The sequence below is a fragment of the Pelophylax lessonae genome (assembly GCF_965119305.1).
Source record: "Pelophylax lessonae genome assembly, chromosome: 6".
NCBI lineage: Eukaryota > Metazoa > Chordata > Amphibia > Anura > Ranidae > Pelophylax > Pelophylax lessonae.
The window spans coordinates 136626683-136648952 of NC_138773.1; the positions used below are offsets into that span (position 1 = coordinate 136626683).

Below are 22270 nucleotides of genomic sequence, written 5' to 3' on the forward strand. Positions count from 1 at the left end.
GCAGACTCCATTAGGTTTTCTTCCAGAATGGTCCTGTATTTGGCTCCATTCATCTTCCCATCAATTTTAACCATCTTCCCTGTCCCTGCTGAAGAAAAGCAGGCCCAAACCATGATGCTGCCACCCCCATGTTTGACAGTGGGGATGGTGTTTTCAGGGTGATGAGCTGTGTTGCTTTTACGCCAAACATAACGTTTTGCATTGTTGCCAAAAAGTTTGATTTTGGTTTCATCTGACCAGAGCACCTTCTTCCATATGTTTTGTGTGTCTCCCAGGCGGCTTGTGGCAAACTTTAAACGACACATTTTATGGATATCTTTAAGAAATGGCTTTCTTCTTGCCACTCTTCCATAAAGGCCAGATTTGAGCAGTATACGACTGATTGTTGTCCTATGGACAGAGTCTCCCACCTCAGCTGTAGATTTCTGCAGTTCATCCAGAGTGATCATGGGCCTCTTGGCTGCATCTCTGATCAGTCTTCTTGTATGAGCTGAAAGTTTAGAGGGACGGCCAGGTCTTCGTAGATTTGCAGTGGTCTGATACTCCTTCCATTTCATTATTATCACTTGCACAGTGCTCCTTGGGATGTTTAAAGCTTGGGAAATCTTTTTGTATCCAAATCCGGCTTTAAACTTCTCCACAACAGTATCTCGGACCTGCCTGGTGTGTTCCTTGTTCTTCATGATGCTCTCTGCACTTTAAATGGACCCCTGAGACTATCACAATGCAGGTGCATTTATACGGAGACTTGATTACACACAGGTGGATTCTATTTATCATCATTAGTCATTTAGGTTAGCATTGGATCATTCAGAGATCCTCACTGAACTTCTGGAGAGAGTTTGCTGCACTGAAAGTAAAGGGGCTGAATAAATTTGCACGATTTTTCAGTTTTTTATTTGTTAACAAAGTTTGAAATATCCAATAAATTTCGTTCCACTTCATGATTGTGTCCCACTTGTTGATTCTTCACAAAAAATTACAGTTTTATATCTTTATGTTTGAAGCCTGAAATGTGGCAAAAGGTCGCAAAGTTAAAGGGGACCGAATACTTTTGCAAGGCACTGTGGTTAGTGAGGTTGCAAAAAAAGACACCAGTCCATCCAGTTCAACCAATGATGTGTGTTTGCTGTTAACCGTACATTGTATACCCCTGTATGTTGTGGTCTTTAACCACTTTCAGACCAGAGGATTTTCCTGCTTAACCCCTTCCATACCGCGCCATAATAAAATGACGGCAGCAGGAAGTCTCTCTCCATCCGGGCGGCCGTCACATGACGTCCGCCCGGTCTCGCCACTACTGCACACCCCCGCGGGCGCGCAGCGCAGCGATCGGGGGTGAGGCTCGTCCCTTGGACTGAGCCCAACCCCGAGCACGGTAAACAGCCAATGAAATTGGCTGTTTACCCTGTGATCGGCTGTGTCAATCACAGCCGATCACATGAGCAGCTCCAGCGCGAGCCGCTCGCGGCGATCGGGGACGAGGCTCGTCCCTCGGACAGAGCCCATCCCCGATCTAGGTAAAGAGCCAATGAAATTGGCTTTTTACCACGTGACCGGCTGTGTCCAATCACAGCCGGTCACAAATGTCAACAGAGAACACCGTAACTAGCTGTCACCCTGTGTTCTCCTCCTCACACACTGATCCTGTGTGAGGAGGAGATTGTGGTAACAGCTAGTTACTAATTACAGTGCACCCCAAACACACTGATTGCCCCCCCCCCCCCAATAAAGAGCGCCTGTCACTAGCCCATCAAAGTACCTGTCACTACCCCATCAAAGTACCTGTCACTAGCCCATCAAAGTAACCGAGTACCTGTCACCAGCCCATCAGGTACTCTGATGATAGGTACTCAGGTACTCGGGTACTCTGATGGGTAGGTGACAGGTATTCGGGTACTCTGATGGGATTCAGAGAGGTACTCGGGTACTCTGATGGGCTGGTGACAGGTATTCTGGTACTTCCTATGACGGGTACTCGGGTACTCGGGTGACAGGTACTCTGGTACTTTGAGTACCTGTCACCGGAGTACCCGTCATCAGAGTACCCGTCATCGGAGTACCCGAGTACCTGTCACCTACCCATCAGAGTACCTGAGTACCTGTCACCTACCCATCAGATTCGCCACGGGATCACCCTTCCGGGATGGCGGAAGAGGTGCCCCCCCCCCTTCCGCCGCATTTCGGACCCGCCGGCAGCGGGGAAAATGATCCGGTCCCGGATCCTCACAGACAGGATGTCGAGTGAGGGCAAGCTTGCCCTCACTCGACTCTATGGTCTTGGAGGACCGGACCTACGGCAAACGTCGTTGCTTAGCAACCGGTTTAAAGGTCCCTTTTTTTTTTTTTTTCATTTTATTTATTTATTTTTTTTCTATCTTTTAGTGTACTTGTGAGATCTGAGGACTTTTTGACCCCAGATCTCACAAAAAAGAGGTCCTGTCGTGCCTTTTTCTATTACAAGGAATGTTTACATTCCTTGTAATAGAAATAAAAATGATCATTTTTTTTTTTTAAAACTGTGTAAAAATAAAAAATAATAAAATAAATTGTAAAAAAAAAAAAAAAAAAATGAAAGTGCCCTGTCCTCGTGAGCTTGTGCGCAGAAGCGAACGCATACGGAAACCCCACCCACATATGTAAATGGTGTTCAAACCACACATGTGAGGTATCGCCGCGATCGTTAGAGGAAGAGCAATAATTTGAGCCCTAGACCTTCTCTAACTCTAAGATGGCAACCTGTAGAAATTTTTAAAATGTCGCCTATGGGGATTTTTAAGTACCAAAGTTTGTCGCCATTCCGTGAGCGTGCGCAATTTTGACGCATGACATGTTGGGTATCTATTTACTCGGCGTAACATTATCTTCCACATTATGGAAAAAAATTGGGCTAACTTTACTGGTTTCTTATTTTTTAGTTCAAAAAAGTGAATTTTTTCCAAAAAAATTGCGTTTGGAAAACCGCTGCGCAAATACGGTGTGTTAAAAATTATTGCAATAATCTCCATTTTATTCTCTAGGGTCTCTGCTAAAAAAAAAATATATATAATGTTTGGGGGCTCTAAGTAGTTTTCTAGCAAAAACAACTGATTTTAGCTTGTAAACACCAAATGTCAAAAATAGGCCTAGGCAAGTGGCTAGGATGCATGATGGTGCTCCTTGGATGTTGGGCCCCTCTATATGGCTAGGCTCTATATGGAAAGTTTCACACATGTGCTATTGCCATACTCAGGAGGAGTGGCAGAATGTATTTTGGGGTGTCATTTTTGCTGTGTACATGCTATGTGTTAGGAATATCCTATAAATTGACAACTTTGTGTAAAAAAAAAAAAAAAAAAAAAAAAAAAAAAGAAGGTTTTTATTTTTTTCCCACATTTTCCAAAAACTTGTGGAAAAAAATGACATGTTCAAACGACCCATAATGCCTCATAGAATATACTTTGGAGTGTTTGCTTTCCAAAATGGGGTCATTTTGTGGACTTTTCCATTGTATTGGTGCTCTAAGGCCTTCAAAAGTGTGATAGGTAGTAAGAATGTTTTATGTGTATTTATGCTCCTAGAACGCCTAAAGCTGCTACTTGGATGTGGAGGCTCTTTTTGTGGCCAGGCTGTGTAAAAGTCTCATACATGTGGTATCACCATACTCAGGAGGAGTAGTAGAATGTATTTTGGGGTGTCATTTTGCTGTGTACATGCTATGTGTTAGAAATAGCTTATAAATTGACAACTTTGTGGGAAAAAAAAAAGAAAAATAAATGTTTTCTTCATTTTCCCAAGAATTGTGGGAAAAAATTAGAACTTAAAAAAACTCACCATGCCTCTTACTAAATACCTTGGACTGTCTACTTTACAAAAAGGGGTCATTTTGGGGATATTTGTACTGTCCTGACATTTCAGGGCCTCAAGAAAGGAGATAGGCCATCAGGCCATCAGTACATCTGGTGTGATCAATTTTCAGTAATTGTTACCATAGCTTCTAGACTCAATAACTTTCACACAGACTAATGCCCCATACACACGTGCAGATTATCTGCAGACTTTTGTCTGCAGACTTACCAAAACCATATAATATGAGGTCAAACCTAAACACTTTCAATTTGTATGCAATCCGGCAGGCCCTTGCACTACATAGAAAAGGTAAGTCTGCAGACAAAAGTCTGCAGATAATCTGCACGTGTGTATGGGGCATAAATAATATACACTAATTTGGGTTAATTTTACCAGAGATGTGTAGCAGTAAAAATTTTGGCCCAAATGTATGAAGAAAAAGAATTTTGCAAAATTTTATAATAGAAACTAAAAAAAAGTGTTTTCTTTTCAAAATTGTTGCTCTTTTTTTTGCTTATATCACGGAAAGAAAAACCCAGTTGTGATCAAATACCACCAAAAGAAAGCTCTATTTGTGTGAAAAAAATGATAAAAATTTTGTTTGGTTACAGTGTAGCATGACTGAGCAATTGTCATTCAAAGTGTGAGAGTGCTGAAAGCTGAAAATTGGTCTGGGCAGGAAGGGGGTCTAACTGCTCTGTATGGAAGCGGTTAATGACCAGGCCACTTTTTTCATCTTGACACTGCGTGAATTTAACTGACAATTGCGCGGTCATACAGAGCTGTACCCAAATGAAATTTATGTCCTTTTTTCCCACAAACAGAGCTTTCTTTTGGTGGTATTTGCACCTCTGCGCTTTATTTTTTGCAATATTGTCTACTGTTTGAAAAGGGGTAATTTAGGGGGGTTTTGTGCTGTCTTGGCATTTCATGGCCTTCAAAACTGTGATAGGTAGTGAGGAGTGAAATCAACAATTTATGCCCTTAGACAACCCGGAGGTGGTGATTGGTTTTCGGGGTCCTGTACGCGCGCTAGGCTGCCAAAAAGTCTCACACATGGGGTATCCCCCATACTCACGAGAAGCAGCAGAATGTATTTTGGGGTGTCATTTCACATAGCCATGGCATGTGTGAGCGATATATCATTTAGTAACAGCTTTGTGTAAAAAAACAAAAAAAAATAATAATTTTCCCGAAACTTGTGGCAAAAAATATTAAATATTCCATGGACTCACCATGCCTCTCAGCAAATAGCTTGGAGTGTCTACTTTGTGAAATGGGGTCATTTGGGGGGGGGGGGTTTGTTCCATCTTGAAATTTCAGGGCCTCCGAAACAGTGACAGGTCGTGAGGAAGTAAAATAAGCAAATTACGCCATTAGAAAACCTGAAGCTGGTGATTGGATTTCAGGGTCCCGTACACAGCTAGGCTCCCAAAAAGTCTCACACATGTGGTATCCATGTACTCAGGAGAAGCAGCAGAATGTATTTTGGGGTGTCATTTCACACATACCCATGGCATGCGTGAGCAATATATCATTTAGTGACAACTTTGTGTAAAAAAAAAAAAAAAAAAACTGAATTTTTGTAAAATCTTACCGTAAAATTACTTTCTCCGAGTCCTCTGACAGTCGCCGCCCACTTATACGGTCTTCACCAATGGTATTGACCTCTTATCCATAGGAGCAAGCTAGGCATAAGACTTGTTAAAAACAAAGTAATTTACATAGACACACCTATGGGGGCTGTCCCACTGGTCCAATACCCCCCTGCTATCAGCCATCCCAACTCGGTTTGGTAGCAAGCAGTTAAAGTCCAAAGAACCCCAATTAGAGGGGCGGGGGCGGCGACTGTCAGAGGACTCAGAGAAAGGAATTTTACGGTAAGATTTTACAAAAATTCAGTTTTCTCTTACGTCCTCTGACAGTCGCTGCCCACTCATACAGTCTTCACCAATGGCATGTCCCAAAGCAGTGTAGACATGAGGGGTGGGAAAACGCAACCGTCAAAAAAGGCAACGCAGCACCCACATCAGAGAAAGGAACCTTACGTGATCAGAAAGGTATCCTCCGGTAACATAAAAGCTCAACTGGAGCAACAACCCAGGAAAGCAAATAAACAAGGGGGAAAACACCCCCAATAGTCAGGGCCCTGCAAAACTAGGGCCCCCTTAAGGCACTGCCACACACAGAACTTTGTGGCCAAAAGAGGCATCTGCTGATGCCAGAACATCAAGTTTATAGAACTTTGAAAAGGTGTGCACAGACGACCAAGTCGCAGCCTTGCACACCTGGGCCACCGAAGCTTGATGCCGGAAGGCCCAGGACGCACTCACCGCTCTGGTAGAGTGCGCCTTGACAGGGAAGGGCGGTGCCCGTTCCTTAATCGAATAGGCCTGTACAATCGTCTGTCTGATCCATTTTGAAATGGTCACCGCTAGGGATGCACCGAAATTATCGGCCGAAAATGAGCTAACAGTGCCGAAATTAATATGGCCGCCGTGAGGAAGGAGGAGGGCGCAGCGCAGGGCAGGTTTTAAAAGTCCCGCCTCTGGCCGGCCGCCCGCCCGCCTCTCAATGACGTCCCTACTACGATCTGTGCATTAATGAAGGGACATACCAGGTGGGAGGGCGGAGCGAGCGGCCGCTAATAGATAGAACTGTGATCCTTCCCTGTCAGCTCAGCGGGACTGTGACTGTGTGTGAATGAGATCTGATCTGACCTGACACAGGGCGGGGGAGCAGCCGCTAATAGCTGTAACTATGTGAGCCTTTCACTTCCTTGTCAGCGGAGATACATGCCTGACAAGGAAGTGAAAGGCTCACATAGTTACAGCTATTAGCGGCCGCTCCCCCCGCCCGGTGTCAGATCAGATCAGATCTCATTCACACACAGTCACAGTCCCGCTGAGCTGACAGGGAAGGATCACATAGTTCTATCTATTAGCGGCCGCTCGCCCCTCCCTCCCGCCCGGACTGTCAGGGAATTGAAGAGAAGTGAAGGGCTCACATAGTGACAGATATTAGCGGCCGCTCGCCCGCCCAGTGTGTCCCTTCATTCATGTACAGTTCGTAGTAGTAGTGACATCACCGGGAGGCGGGCGGCTGGCCAGAGGCGGGACTTTTGAATAATGGACACAGTGACCGGAGGAGCTGAGTGAGTAGGAGAGGGATGCTGAGGCTGATGCGGGGGGGGGGGGGGTGATAGCTTACCATTGGTATTTGTATTAATTATGCAGAATGAGGGGGTTAATGTATTGTCACTGCTGCATTAGTGACCGACCAGTGGCAGTTAATTAACCCCTTTGTGCTGCATTAGTGCAACCAGCATCAGTGCAACCAGTGTTAATTAACACTGATACTGGTTGCACTAATGCAGCACAAAGGGGTTAATTAACTGCCACTGGTCGGTCACTAATGCAGCAGTGACAATACATTAACCCCCTCATGCTGCATAATACAAATACCATTGGTAATTAAATTAACCTATTGCCAACCCGTCACAGTACATATACTGTAATGGAGGGCCAGCGACAGGTGTACGTCGCTGCCTGTTTTTTGGCGTATGCCCCTGTTCCATCTATTTTAAAATTTGGGGGAAAAAGTAATTTTTGGTTTCGGTTTTCGGCCAATGGCATCCTGCATTTTCGGTTTCGGTCCAAAATTTTCATTTCGGTGCATCCCTAGTCGCCGCAGACGCAGCCATACCCTTCCGAGGTCCCTCGGGAAGGACAAAAAGAGAATCCGACTTCCGAAAGTATTCAGTGGATGACAGGTTAACCCTGATCGCCCTGACAACATCCAAGGAATGCAAAGCAAACTCCTTAGGATGTTTGGGATTCGCACAGAGCGAAGGCAAAACAATGTCCTCATTAAGGTGAAAGTCAGAAACCACCTTTGGAATGAAAGACTGGTTTGGTCGCAAGACCACCTTATCCTTATGAACCACCAGGTAAGGGGAGCGGCAGGACAAAGCCGCCAACTCCGACACTCTGCGGGCAGAAGTGTTCGCCACTAGAAAGGCAACCTTCTTAGACAGCAGAGGCAAAGAATTTTCCCTGATGTTTTCAAAAGGAGAACGTTGTAGAACGGACAGAACCAAGTTCAAGTCCCATGGAGGTAGAGGCGCCCTCCGAGGAGGGGCCAAATGACGCACACCTTGAATAAAAGGTGCGAATCCACGAGTTAGACGCCACGGGGCCCTGAAAAAGGACGGCCAGTGCAGATAACTGGCCCTTAATCGTGGTCAACGCAAGGCGCTGGTCCACACCAGTTTGTAGCAAGGCCAACACCCTCGCCACCGAATAGGAACATGGAGGGAAGCCCCTGGCTTCACACCAGGCAAAATAAGCCTTCCAGGTACGGTAATAAACCTTACCAGACGAGGCCTTCCGTGCTTTGAGCAAGGTAGGAATGACCTCTGAGGAGAGACCCCTGTCTCTCAGGACCTGGCTTTCAACAGCCACGCCGTTAAAGCCAGTGACTGTAAAGCAGGATGGAAGATCGGTCCCTGAGACAGAAGATCGTCCCGTAACGGGAGCCGCCATGAAGGCTCGACGGCTAGTTGAACGATGTCCGCGTACCAAGATCAGCGCAGCCAGTCTGGTGCCACCAGAATCACTAACGTTAGTTCCGAGACCAACCTGCGAAGGAACCTGGACAACAACTGAATGGGAGCAAAGGCATACATCAGACGATACCAGTGCCAAGGCACCACCAGAGCATCCGAGGAGTCTGCCAGAGGATCTCGCGTTCTTGCCACGAACCTTCCCACCTTGTTGTTTAACCAGGACGCGAACAGATCCACATCCGGGGATCCCCATTTCGCACACAGCATTTAAAACACCTCTGGGTGTAGGGACCATTCCCCCTGGTCCAGGGTCTGGCAGCTCAGATAATCGGCCTGCCAGTTCTCCACACCCGGAATGTGAACTGCCGAGATGGTCGGGACATGAGTCTCGGCCCAAGACAGAATGCTGGTCACTTCCTGGGCCGCCCGGGCACTCCTGGTGCCCCCTTGATGGTTGATGTAAGCCACCGAAGGGGCATTGTCCATCTGTACCCGCACAGGGCGGCCCTGAAGACGATCCGACCAATGGAGCAGGCACAGCCTGATCGCTCTCAATTCCAAGGTGTTGATCGGAAGAGAGGACTTCTCCACCGACCAAGTGCCCTGGGCAGACAGTTTGCCCAGGACGCCACCCCAGCCCGACAGGATTTCCCTTCCACTACGGCCAGAGAATGGAGCCACCACAGAAGATCCAATCTGGTCTGGCGACTCAGAGACACCCTCAGGTCTAAGGACTGAGGAAGCCTGTCCCATCTGGCCAGTATCTCCGCTTGGAGAGACCGCGTGTGATACTGGGCAAACGGTATCGCCTCGAAGGCAGACACCATCAATCCCAGGGACCGCATACAGGTCCTGAGTGACGAAGATTCGTTGTCTCTGAGGGACCTGACCTCGTTCTGCAGGGTCCGGAGCTTGTCCTCCGGCAGAAACACCTTCGCTTGGGCGGAGTCCAGGACCATTTCCAAGTATGGGAGACGAACCGAAGGAGACAAAAGTCTTCTTCTGAACGTTGATGGTCCATCCGAACTCCGGGAGCGTCTGAACCGTAGTGGACAGACTCTGACTGGCACTCAATCTTAACAGGCCCAGAACAGGAGCCAGCACTTTGGTAAAGACCCTTGGAGCCGAAGCGAGACCGAAGGGTAATGCCACGAACTGATAGTGTTCCTCCGCGATAGTGAATCGGAGGTACCTCTGATGACCCTCGAATATGGGGATGTGTAAGTACGCATCCTTCAGGTTGATGGAGGCCAGGAAATCTCCCGGACTCAAAAAGAGGCCACCACCGAGCGGAGCGATTCCATGCGGAACTTTTGAACGCGCACAAATCGGTTCAGAGCTTTCAAGTCCAGATTCGGATGCACCCTGCCCTCCTTTCTGGGCACAGTGAACAGATTCGAATAAAACCCCCAAAACCTGTCCCGATGTGGCGCCGGGACGATCACCCCCTGGACGAGCAGATCCTGCACCGCCCGATGAAGATCTTGCAAACGATCTGGGGTCAAATTAAGATTTGAGGGAAAGAATCTGTCCGCCGGTCGCGAAAGGAATTCTATCTTGTAACCTGATTGAATGATTTCCTGAACCAACCTGTCCGGAATCCGGAGCAGCCAAGGTTGAAGGAAACCGCGCAGACGTCCCCCCACCCCTGAAAACGGGTGAGTGCGCCCCTTAAGGCAGTGGCGGACTGGGCCGCCGCACCAGCCTGGGCGGCCTTTGGTTTGCGCGCCCAGGGCTTTCTCTGGCCACCCTGGCCCTTGAAGGGTTTTCCCTTGCCCTGCGCCTTGAAGGCACAAAAGGGCCCCTGGTTTGGTTTAAAGGAGGGGCCCGCTTACCGCGGAAGGACTTACCCTTAGGATTCTGGGGCAACAGAGTGCTTTTGCCGCCAGTAACACCCTTAACCAACTCATCCAGGGATTCTCCAAAAAGGCGACATAGGGGATGTCGGACACCTTTTCCTGGAAGTCTGGTCAGCCGACCAACTCTTTAGCCAAATCAGGTGACGTTTAAGCACCGCGACACTGGATAGGCGCGCAGCTAACGGGGCCTCATTCAAGGCCGCATCGCACAAGTACATGACCCCTTGATAAATCTGGTCCACCATCTACAGCGTAGTAGGGGGAGCAGAATCAGCCACGAGGGTGCGCCTGAGCACCTTGGTCCAATCCGCCACCGCTTGAGCCACCATGACAAAGGCGAAAATAGGTTTCAGCGTGGAACCCGCCACCATGTAAGCATGGCGAGCAAGAGATTCCAGCCTCCTATCCGTAGGATCCCTAGACACCGGAGAATCCTCGGTGGGTACCAGAGTGGCCTTGTTCAATCTAGCCACAGTGTGATCCCCAGTAGGAGCCACACACCAGCGCGAATCCGTACGAGACGCAAAGGGGTAAAGAAGCTGAAACTTTTTGGGCACCACAAAAAATGGATTTTTGTAAAATCTTACCGTAAAATCCTTTTCTCTTAGCTCATTGACAGACGTAGTCCTCGGTGATACAGCACCTTCGGGTTATGTTGCCTCCACAGGAGCAGGACTAGACAGGAAATTAAAATGCTCTGGCCACACCTTAGGGGCAGTCCCAGAGGGTATATCCTCTCTCTCTCTGCCTCAGCAAATCAGTTATGTCAAAAAGCAGTTTTTAGAGATTTTAACCCAACCCAACTCAAAAACAGAGGGGCGGGGACTACGTCTGTCAATGAGCTAAGAGAAAAGGATTTTACGGTAAGATTTTACAAAAATCCATTTTTCTCTATCGCTCATTGACAGACGTAGTCCTCGGTGATGCAGCACCTTCGGGACGTCCCAGAGCAGTATCACAAATGAGGGGTGGGAAAAATGGAAATCAAATCCCAATCTAGAAGGCCCAACCGGTGCCAACTAGAAGTTTACAATGCTCATCCTTAATGATGAGACTCAACAAAAAGAAATTTTTCAAACAGAAAAAAACCCTCGAGGTAGACCACCGGTCTCCTCAAATTGCGGCCTGCAAAACCTTGCGGCCAAATGAGGCATCCGCCGATGCCGTCACATCAATTTTATAGAATTTTGTAAAGGTATGTACCGACGACCAGGTGGCCGCCTTACATACCTGGACCACTGACGCCTGATGGCGAAAGGCCCAGGAAGTACTGAGCGCTCGAGTGGAGTGCGCCCTAACAGGGAACGGAGGACTCTCACCCTTAATAGAATAAGCCTGTACCACCGTCTGTCTAATCCATTTGGCAATGGTCGCGGCAGATGCAGACAAACCCTTTCTGGGGCCATCCGTGATCACAAAAAGTGAATCCGTCTTACGGAATGATTCCGTAGCTTTCAGGTATACCCCGATTGCCCGAACCACATCCAAGGAATGCAACGCATGTTCCCGATGATGCTTGGGCTGAGGACACAAGGAAGGTAGTACAATATCTTCATTCAGATGAAAATCTGAAACCACCTTAGGAAGAAAGGATGGCTTAGGATGAAGTACTACCTTATCCCTATGAATCACTAGGTATGGGGACTGGCATGATAATGCAGCCAGTTCTGACACCCTGCGAGCAGAAGTGATAGCCACCAAGAAGGCCACCTTCTGGGATAAAGTAAGCAAGGGAATCTCCCTGATGCTTTCAAAGGGAGGTTTCTGTAGAACCGACAAAACTAAATTAAGATCCCAGGGCGGTAAGGGCGCGCGGACTGGTGGAGCCAGGTGCCGCACCCCCTGGATGAAATTCCGCACCAAGGACTTGGTAGCTAAAGGTTTCTGAAAGAAGATTGCTAATGCTGAAACTTGACCCTTGATGGTGCTCAAGGCTAGTTTCTGCTCAACCCCTTGTTGCAAAAAGGCCAATATTCGAGTCACCGAATAGGTACGTGGAGGAAATCCTAAAGATTCGCACCACGCAATATAAGTCTTCCATGTGTGATAATAGACCTTGCTGGAAGTCGCTTTCCTTGCTTTAATAAGGGTAGGAATGACTGAAGCTGACAAACCTCTGTCCTTCAGTACTTGGGTCTCAATGGCCAGGCCATTAAAACCAGCGACTGTAAAGCACGATGGTAAATTGGTCCTTGAGACCACAGACACTCCCTGAGACGAAGTTCCCACGGAACGTCTGCGACTAGCATGTCCAAGTCGGCCAGGCCGGCTTGACGAGGCCAGCCTAGAATTTCTAGGACCACTGGCGCTGACTGGATCTGAACCAGGCGTCCCTAGAGCTATCTGGCCCCGACCATCCGAGAAAGTCTGGTCGTTTTCTGTTCCCACACATTTATCAGATACCTGATTACTATCAGGAAGGGTGATCTTTTCTGGTTGAACCTCAGGGACCGAAGTCACCCGGCTAGAGGCTTCTTGGTCTGTCTGGTCAACCAGATCCGATTCCTGTGGGGAATTGAGACTAATCTTAGGAAAAGGTAAAGGAAAAGATCTATTCAGGGAACGGTAACTACCGCTTCCTGTAGTACTTAAATGTTGGAAGGGAAGAATCGCACCGGTAGTAGTAGTTGATGCTCGATCTAATGTCCTGAATACCGGTGAAAACGTCCCCCCACCCTCAAAACAGGTGGGGGCGCACCTTCAGGCTGTGTACTCCTTTGCTTCGGGTTTGGCTGAGTCTGTCCTCTGTTTGTCCGACCAGCCTTTCTTGAACCCTCCTGGAGGAGTCTTGCCTTTCCCGCTTGTTCCAGCCGGGCGTGCGAACCCATTATGGGCAGTAAAGAAAGGTCCTCGCTTGTTGCGAGGTCCCTTAGCTTTAGCAGCCTGTGGCAAAAAAGTGCTCTTGCCCCCAGTGGCATCATTAATGATTTCATCTAGGGTGGCCCCAAATAGACGATTCCCCTGAAAGGGGAGATTCGTCAAGGTCTTTTTGGAACCTAGGTCAGCTGACCAGCATTTTAACCACAGCACACGTCTGAGGATTACCGCTGACATAGATGCATGCCCTAATAGGGGAGTGGTGTCCAAGGCTGCGTCACAGATAAACTGTAGCCCTTGTATAATCTGTTCCATCAAATCAGATGTTTCCTGGGGAATATCTTTTCCCCTAAGGTCTTGGCGTACCAATCTCGCCCATTCCGTAAGTGTCTGGGAAACTAGACCAATAACAATTACTGGTCTAAATGCTGACCCTATCAGAGAGAAGATAGTGCGGGACTCTGCTTCCATCTTTCGATCCACCGGATCCTTAAAGGACGAAGTGTCCTCCACTGGGATAACCGTGGCTTTATTCAGCCTGGAAATAGGTGGATCCACCACTGGTGGTACCGTCCATTTCTTAATGAAGGATTCCTCAAATGGATAGCGTCTAGCAATACGCTTGGAAATCGTAAAGGTACGCTTAGAATGCTCCCATTCTCCTTTAATCTTATTACCAAAACACTTGGGTACAGGAAAAACCTTCACCGTTTTGATGGGCTTGTTAGTACCAAAGGGAATCTCTGTTTCAGTTGCTTCTGCCGGTAAAACCTCAAGTTTTAAGGTTTCCCGCACTGCCACAACTAGTGCGTCCACCAATGCTTCTTCCTGAATTATAGCGGGAGAAGGAACGTCCTCCTCACTGTCTGAGGGAGCTTTACCTGAGGTAACAGCTCTTGCAGAGGGACCTGCAACTGCAGTGACCATCTCTGAATCTGAGCCAGAGGTGTCAGATAATATAGGGGTAGGCGGGGGTCGCTTCCTTGACCCTCGTCCCTGACAGGCCGCCTCCACCCGAGCCACCATAGACTCCAAAATTGCTGTAAATGCCTCCACACTCTGTGCACCGGCGGGTCCCGTGGCCCCCTCGAGGTTAACAGGTGGGGGAATTTGTGTGGCAGGGTCCATGATTATTCCAGTAACTTCCCGGATAATATAATTCAAAAATAAAAAACTTTTTTTTTTTTTTTTTCAGACCCCCAGCGCCACAAAAGCCCCTTAGTGTTACCTGCTAGGGATCCCTATCGATCGAGAGAGAGAGAGATAGACCCCCAAGCTCACCACTTGATGCTCAGAGTTTAACTGCAACAGGTTACAGCGCTGTCTTGACAAACAGGAAGTCTTTTGGCTGGCTGCCCAGGAAGAAAGGAGGCGGCTCCGCCCCTCTGCACGCCTTCCGGCGCCTCCCCTAGCTCCACGAGGTGTTTGGATCACCTCAAACATGGCCGCCCCCATGCTGGAGACACGAGGCTACGCCAAAATGGCGGCTCGTGCGATCCAGCAAAAAAAATGGCGGCGGCCTGTACCGAATAGCGGTGTACTGCAGGGCACACAACACTATCTCTGCATGGGGATTTGGCGTGGTTGGCGGTACCGGCCCTGGCGGACCGCATAGCCGTTTGGAAGGCCTGCTATAGCTGGAGATTTGACTAGGAAGGCAGTCTACATGTCCGTGGCTTCTGACTGGTAGGTACCTTATTATTATCACAGTAAGATTCCCAGACTGCCACTGATTACAATCTTTTTAACATGTATACAATTAGATTGTTAGCTCCCAAACCAAGCCTCCTGGCTTTTTGCACATAAAATCACACTCAAAGTAGGGGGATCTGTGCCATGTTATAGGATAGAGGGGGACTCTATCTTACCATACAGAGAGGGGCCCACGTTCACCACAAGACCCGTCAGGGGAAAAGGGGGAACATACTACTCACCATACCGGAACCAGGTGGGCACCAACTCCTGACAGTACCCCTCTCCACCGGGGCGGGTCGAGGGCTGTCGACCAATACGGACGCCGTGACTCATGGTCTTTGGCGTTTCAGCGAGACGTTTAACTCGCGGGGTCAGTCCCCCAATGGGACTTTGTCGCGGCCGACCCAGCGCGGAGCTATGGCCTGCACGCGCTCGTAGGCTGAACTGGGGTGACCACCGGATCTCAACATCCAGCCCGTCGCCCAGTTCAGCTTTCTTGCTTGAAGATCTCACAGGAACACTGGAGAAAAAAGCTGTCTAAAAAATCTTTTTAAGAAAAAAATCTTGCCAGGACCGAAGATCCCAGCAAGGTATCTAGGTCCTTACTCCTAACTAGACAGAAAATAACTGATTTGCTGAGGCAGAGAGAGAGAGAGGATATACCCTCTGGGACTGCCCCTAAGGTGTGGCCAGAGCATTTTAATTTCCTGTCTAGTCCTGCTCCTGTGGAGGCAACATAACCCGAAGGTGCTGTATCACCGAGGACTACGTCTGTCAATGAGCGATAGAGAAAGTGCGCATTAAGTTACGCCATTGTTCATTCACAGTTGCATGAAACTCAGCGGGGCAAGGAAAAACCTGCGCCGCCTTACAGGATCTGTGTGTACCAAAAGATGCCACTATCCCCGGAGGATTGGGCTCATCCTCTAAATGTAGTGTTTCCTTAATGGAAAGGATCAGCGCATCCATAGCTGCGCGGTCTGTGGCCGTCCCAGGGGGGGAATCATCCACCCCCACAACCTCCGCCTCCCCTTCAGACTGAGAAGAGCGAGACCCTTCAAGGGGCACGCTACCTACGGCAGCCATGTCAGACTCAGAATCAGAAGAAAAAGAGAGCCTAGGCCTTTTGCTAGTACCCTGTGCGGATATCAGAAGATCCACTTTTGCGACAAAGTCGCAAGTGCAGCAGACAGTAGTCAGAGCAGAGGATTCAGAGGATCCTGAACCATCCAACAAGGCTGGGGGAAATTTGCTGTCCTGGGACTCCATATTAAAAAACTGTTTTTTTTTTTTTTTTCTATATGGTACTGGCCCTTTAAAAACGCAACCGCGATCCCCCGCAGTACACCGCTATGAGGGACAATGCAAAACGACCCCCAAGCAGGAATAAGCCGACAGCCAGAGGTATTCCCACAAAAAAAAGACAGCAAGACAGACCCCACAAGTGTTACTCACACGCCTGCCGATCTCCTCTGTGCAGAAAGAGGAAGTGACGTCACCGCAATAGGCTGAACTAGGGTTTTAGACCAAGGAAAAATGGTTGCCCATAGAAAGTAATGGGAGGCTTCGGTAAAATGGCCGCCAACATGTGCTCAAAAAAAACACATTGCCACACACAAGATGGCGCCGCAAGGTGCCAAAACACACTACATACACTGCTGTATAAGCGCCCACAGTGAAGCCAGCATGCTGCCCACACCTAAAATGGCGGACCGGCGGTTTTTAACACCGCATCGGTCGCCGCACGTGTCTGCACCTCCAAAAGCACCATACAGTGACATAGGAGAGGGACCCCCACAAACCCACATAGCGTACCCGCTGTGAGAAAAGCCCCCGCAGGGACCGGGATCAGGGAGTCCAAAAACGCACAGACATGAGGGGATAACACAGACACACAGGACTGCCAGCCCCAGACAGAGGCCCCACACAGAGTGTACTTACCGTACCCGATGGTGTGGGGTGCATCTCATCAACGGGAAACCTCCCACCCTCAGATGGCGGGGGTGCCGTCAGCCAAAAACGCAGGACGCTAGCAGTGCACGGAGAACCGTGGATGAGGCGTCCAGGCGAGGTAGCCACCTCGCAGGCTGCATCCCTGGGGACAGGGATGGGTCGTTTGCGAAGCCAGGGCGAACACATAGCCTGCTAAACGCTCGATGGCGGGCTGGGATTCCATAAGGCCCTCTGTCCTGGAACACCAGGACAACCAGTGCAACTCCCAGCTCCGCTACGCCGTCATCATCTTGAAGAAGTGACTAAGTAAACGCTGATAAAATAAACAGCTTGTAGAGAAAAAACACATTTTTCAGAAATAAAATCATAAAACAGAAGAAAAAGGCTGAGACTGTAGCCCCAGCACAGGGAGAACCTATCTCACTCCTAACTAGGCAGAAGACAAACTGAGTTGGGATGGTTGATAGCAGGGGGGGTATTTGACCAGTGGGATAGCCCCCATAGGTGTGTCTATGTAAATTACTTTGTTTTTAACAAGTCTTATGCCTAGCTTGCTCCTATGGATAAGAGGTCAATACCATTGGTGAAGACTATGAGTGGGCGGCGACTGTCAGAGGACGTAAGAGAAAATTGTCATTTTCCTGAAACTTAGGGCAAAATATAAAATACTCCATGGACTCAATATGCCTCTCAGCAAATAGCTTTTGGTGTCTACTTTCCAAAAAGGGGTCATTTGGGGGGTATTTAAACTGTCCTGGCATTTTATGCTCAAACTTAGCCACACATCACCCACTCTTCTAACAACTTGAAGACCAAGCCTTTTCTGTGACTTTTTATTTACGTGAAAGAATATTTTTTTTTTTTACTAGAAAATTACTTTGAACCCCCAAACACTATATATCTTTTTTAAAGCAGAGGCCCTACGGAACAAAATGGTGGATGTTGCAATTTTTTTTGTCACACGGTATTTCCGCACAGATTTTCCAAACCAATTATGATATGTCAGCGCATGAGGGAGGGCACTATGGGCTCAACGGACTGCCTTCGAATTCTCGGTGGCTGCGGGCCACTACTCGTGCTAGCCACCGCACCAGCTTCAACTGCACTTATGGAACTCGCCAGGTCACCAAGTGTTACTGCAGTGCTGGTATGTCTAGGACCAGGATGTACTAGGCCGCTGGTGCTTGCCAGTTTACGAGAAGTGTGAGCGGCACTAGTACCGACACTCTGCTGCATACGAGCACGCTGCCATCTCTGCACCTCAGAAACTCCAGAACGGGGTCAGGTACGCCTGACCTTAGCAGGGACCCCTCCATCGTTGGAGCTGTCAGGGAGCCACTGCTATCTACAGGCTTGTATACTGACCCTGATTCTGCCAGAGAGGCTTCCCCATCGCTCTCATCTGACATGGTCAGTATCCTGTAGGCCTCTTCACTAGTGTACAAACGTTTGGTCATTTTAGCCACTAAATCTACAGGTACACTAGTGTGACTCACAGGTAAAAAAAGCACCTGGTTGTCGAGGACTATTTGAAACGCTACCAAAAAACTGCTAGTGCTAGCAGGGATTAGGCCCGACTCTGCTAACGAAGCGGTTTTGTGTTTTTGAAAGTGACAGTAATCTATTACCCCCTCCTGTAAACAACATTAAAAAGATTCTTCAAATAAAGGCATATCTTACCTGCTTTACTGCATCCAACAAACGTTCCATTAGAAACTGTCTTTTTAAGTCATTTTTCTGTGGCCCTGTAAAAAGTTATTAATTTTAGTCTTTAGATATTTTTATTTTCACAAAGAGAACTACCAGCAATAAATAGCACATAAAATAAGGTTGACTGTAGCCTGCATACTAAAACCTAAACAACGAAGCAGTACAACATAATGCATTGTTTGAAAAAGTTAACTGTGTTCCTCATTTACAAAAGAAGCCTACCATGAAAACTCTTATAATTTAAACAAAAAACAAAAGACCAAATAACGCCCTAATTAAACCCACTCACATGCAGCCATGTACAAACTTTATAGTACTCTTGAAGCTGATGGGAACATTGCTTTATTCTTTCTGAAAATTTTACAGCCTAAAACTAAAAGAAAACCTTGCTTGTGTAACACACAAACACTCCTTACAGTATAAAGCTGCAGGCACAACACATTATTCACAGTTAATTGGATATGTATACATAAAGTGCTGCACTAATAGATACATAAATAAAAAGACCTAAAGTGAAAGTGAAAGTGTATCAAAAGATATAAAGACAAGAATAAAGAATATTCTTCCAATGTGTAAGAAAGTCCCACTTCTGCGATGGAACAATAACTGAGCAGTGAATCAACCGTCACCTCCTGAGAAGAAGACAACCACCAAAGAGAATCAGGTGTGCACCTACCAGAACACGGGAACCTTCTATCTAAAAAAAAAAAAAAAAAACATTTGCGCACCCAGTGCACCAACCCCACATGGACTTTATCCACTTTACCACCAGAGGATTTAGCTGTCTTACGTCTAGGCCACTTTTTATGATTCGGCACTGTGTGACTTTAACTGACAATTGCGCGGTCATGCAATGCCGTACCCAAAACTAAATTTACGTCCTTTTTTCCCCACAAACAGAGCTTTCTTTTGGTGGTATTTGATCACCTGTGTGATTTTTACTTTTTGTGCCATGAACAAAAAAAGAGCGAAAATTTTGAAAAAATAACAATATTTTTCACATTTTTTTATAGGAAATTCCCCCCCCAAAAAATGTAAAAATCAAAGTTATCATTTTTAGGCAATTTGTTTTCTGCTACATATTTTTGGTAAAAAAAAAAAAAAAATCGCAATAAGCGTATTTTGATTGGTTTGCGCAAAAGTTATTGCGTTTACTAACTAAGGGAAAGATTTCTGTCATTTTAGGTGTTTTTTTTTTTTTAACGAGTAATGGCGGCGATCTGCAATTTTTTTGCGGGACTGCGACATTACGGCGGACAGATCGGACCCTTGACTGAGATTTTTTACACTTTTGGGGGTAACAGTGACATTACTACAGTAATCAGTGCTATACATATGCACTGTTACTGTAAAAATGACACTGGCAGGGAAGGGGTTAACTTTATTGGAGAGGGAGGGGTTAATGTATGCCTGGTGCTTACTGACGTGTGTGGGGGGAGGTGACTGAGTGACACAGGGACAGATCGCAGGTTCAGATATGCTGAATAGAGCAATCTGACCCTGCCTATCACTTGGGAGATCCGCCCGCTTTGTTTACACAAGCGGGCGGATCTCCACACTCGATTACCGCCGCTCTTCCCCTGGCACGACTCCCGCTGTAACTGAATACAGCGGGAGCGAGCCTCCGGTGGCACGCGCACGCTGCCGAGAGAAGGGAATGTCTGGTGACGTAGGTCTACATCGCCAGACGATAACGAACCACTTTGCTGCAGTACAGTCAACGTGACTGGTCGGCAAGTGGTTAATCTGTAATCAATTACTATTATGTCTATATTTTAAGTCTCAATTACCCACAACTACCCCTGAGAAAGTCCGAAACATGTCGGGTCTTCATCTTATCTATTCCTAAGGGTTATACCGGGTCTACTCTATCGGGCAGTCCTTTGGATGTATCTGATGATGTATTAGGGTATTTGAGCAGTATTCATATAAGATGTTAACGTATGTATGATGATTTGCTGTAATGTTATCTTATTAGGACCTGTTGATTTTAGGTTTTACTTAATTTTAAATAGTCATGCTTAATTAAATGATCCAGAGTCATGCTTTAAAAACTTTTATTCTACTGAAAAGTTCTCGCTTTTTAATAGATATTCTTGTTCTTCAAGGATGTAAATTTCCTCCCATTGTTTTTGAGTTGTGAGAATAATGTTTTGGTCCCACCGTACTTTGCTATACCTTTTTTTTTTTTTATAAATTTCTTTATTATTTTTCAAAAACAAAATGTACAAGTACAAAAACCAGTGCAAAAACATCTCATTACAATTATTATTTGCGTATTTTTAAATAACCCCGCCCCACCCTTATTCTACCCCTCCCTCCCTTATCCCCTCTCAAGCCTTAACGTTTCCCTTTTATTTGGTATATTCCCTTGTTTTTTTGAACTCCAACCAGTCTTCCCATTTATTTTCCAACTCTTCTGGCTCATCTTCCCTCCATTCTTTTAAATATTCTAAGGATCTTATTTTTTTCAACTCTTTTAACCCAATCTCCTACTGACGGGGCTTCCTCTCTCTGCCAAAATAGTGGATTCAGACCCTTTGCAGCACTCCTTAAATGGGGGATCACTGAGGCTTTATATTGTTTTACTGAGTTCTTAGTTCCATGGAATAGACCGTACCAGGGCTCTTCCGGTATCCCTACCTTCGCAATTTTTTTTATTTGGGCTAGGACCTCCTTCCAATATTTTTTTATTTTCGGGCAATCCCACCATAGATGGGCCATAGTGCCTACTTCTGTAACTTTGGCTTGGATTTGGCTGGGCTAGAGGATGTTGACGAAGCACCGGATTTAGGGCCTGCCATGGTAGAGTGAAACTGGGGACCTTGGGGTGAAAGATCAGAAGGAGACGGCCATGTTTGAGGCGAGTTGCGGGAGGTAGGAGGCGTGCCTCCAGATTTTTGAAAGTTGAAGTGGCGAGGGGCCTGGAAAAAGTCTGTCATTTTCCCGCGGTTGCGGGTTCCTTTCCGCTTTGTAGAAGCCATAATTAATGAGATATAGAAAGAATACACCAATACAACGCTGTATAGGAAGTCTGCGATCCTGTGTAGGCTATAAGAAATCCGGCGAGTCTTTCTTGCGGAGTTATTACATCATTTGGTAAAACTCACATGCCAGGAGAATAGAAAAGCAATAGGAAAAGCAAGGCACATAGGTTTGAGAAGGCTCTAACTAGTGCAGGGCGTTTATGTAATGTCAATTGGGTACTGTAAGGCTCCAGCAGCAGATTGCAAGACTGAGTTGGTGCAACAGTCTGCAGGCAGCACAGGTATAGATGACAGTGAGGCAGACAGTCTGTGCAGGGAGAGAAGAGATGCTTACTATAGTAGTGGATGGTGCTGGCACTGCTGATATCCCCCTCTGGAACTTTAGTTGGGCCTTCCACCCGTGGGCTGCAATCTCAGGGGGTGGATAGTAGGGCTGCAGACAGCGCAAGTCCCGGTATTAGGCGGTGTATACCCGCACTCCCCGGGAGGATTGAGGTGCTGGTGGCTCAGTTCTGCCTCTAAGGAGATGTGGTGGCAGTAAGAGGGTGCAGGTCAGCGCCGGGCCTAGGCCAAGATGGCGGCCGGGGCTTAGGAGGAAGGCACCAGTGTGCAGTTCGTGGGATCCCGGGAGAAGAGGAGCCGGATAGCGGTGGTGGCGGGATGGTAAGAGGAGTGTCCCAGGTTATATTGTGAGCCGTGGCCTACCTTCTCGTCAGATAGCGATCTGCACCGGGTCACGGCGGAGGCACAGGCGGCGGAGCTGTGTGTAGGCCGCAGGAGATGTAAATGCGCGATCCGTTCCCAGATTGCAGGAATGAAGGTATGGGGCACTGCTGCTAAGGGAGGCCGATGCA

General features: G+C 47.5%; 1 protein-coding gene across 1 annotated transcript in view; it reads right to left on the bottom strand.

The window, feature by feature from the left end:
• Positions 1–18459, bottom strand: part of SNX29 (sorting nexin 29) — a gene marked incomplete at its 3' end in the record, with an annotated part of 1499164 nt that extends 1480705 nt beyond the window's left edge. Inside the window, exon 1 of the mRNA XM_082261720.1 lies at positions 18400–18459. Within this exon, the coding sequence (XP_082117846.1) occupies positions 18400–18429 (30 nt within the window). The 5' untranslated portion in view covers positions 18430–18459. The remainder of the gene's footprint in view (positions 1–18399) is intronic.
• Between the last annotated feature and the right edge of the window lie 3811 nt (positions 18460–22270).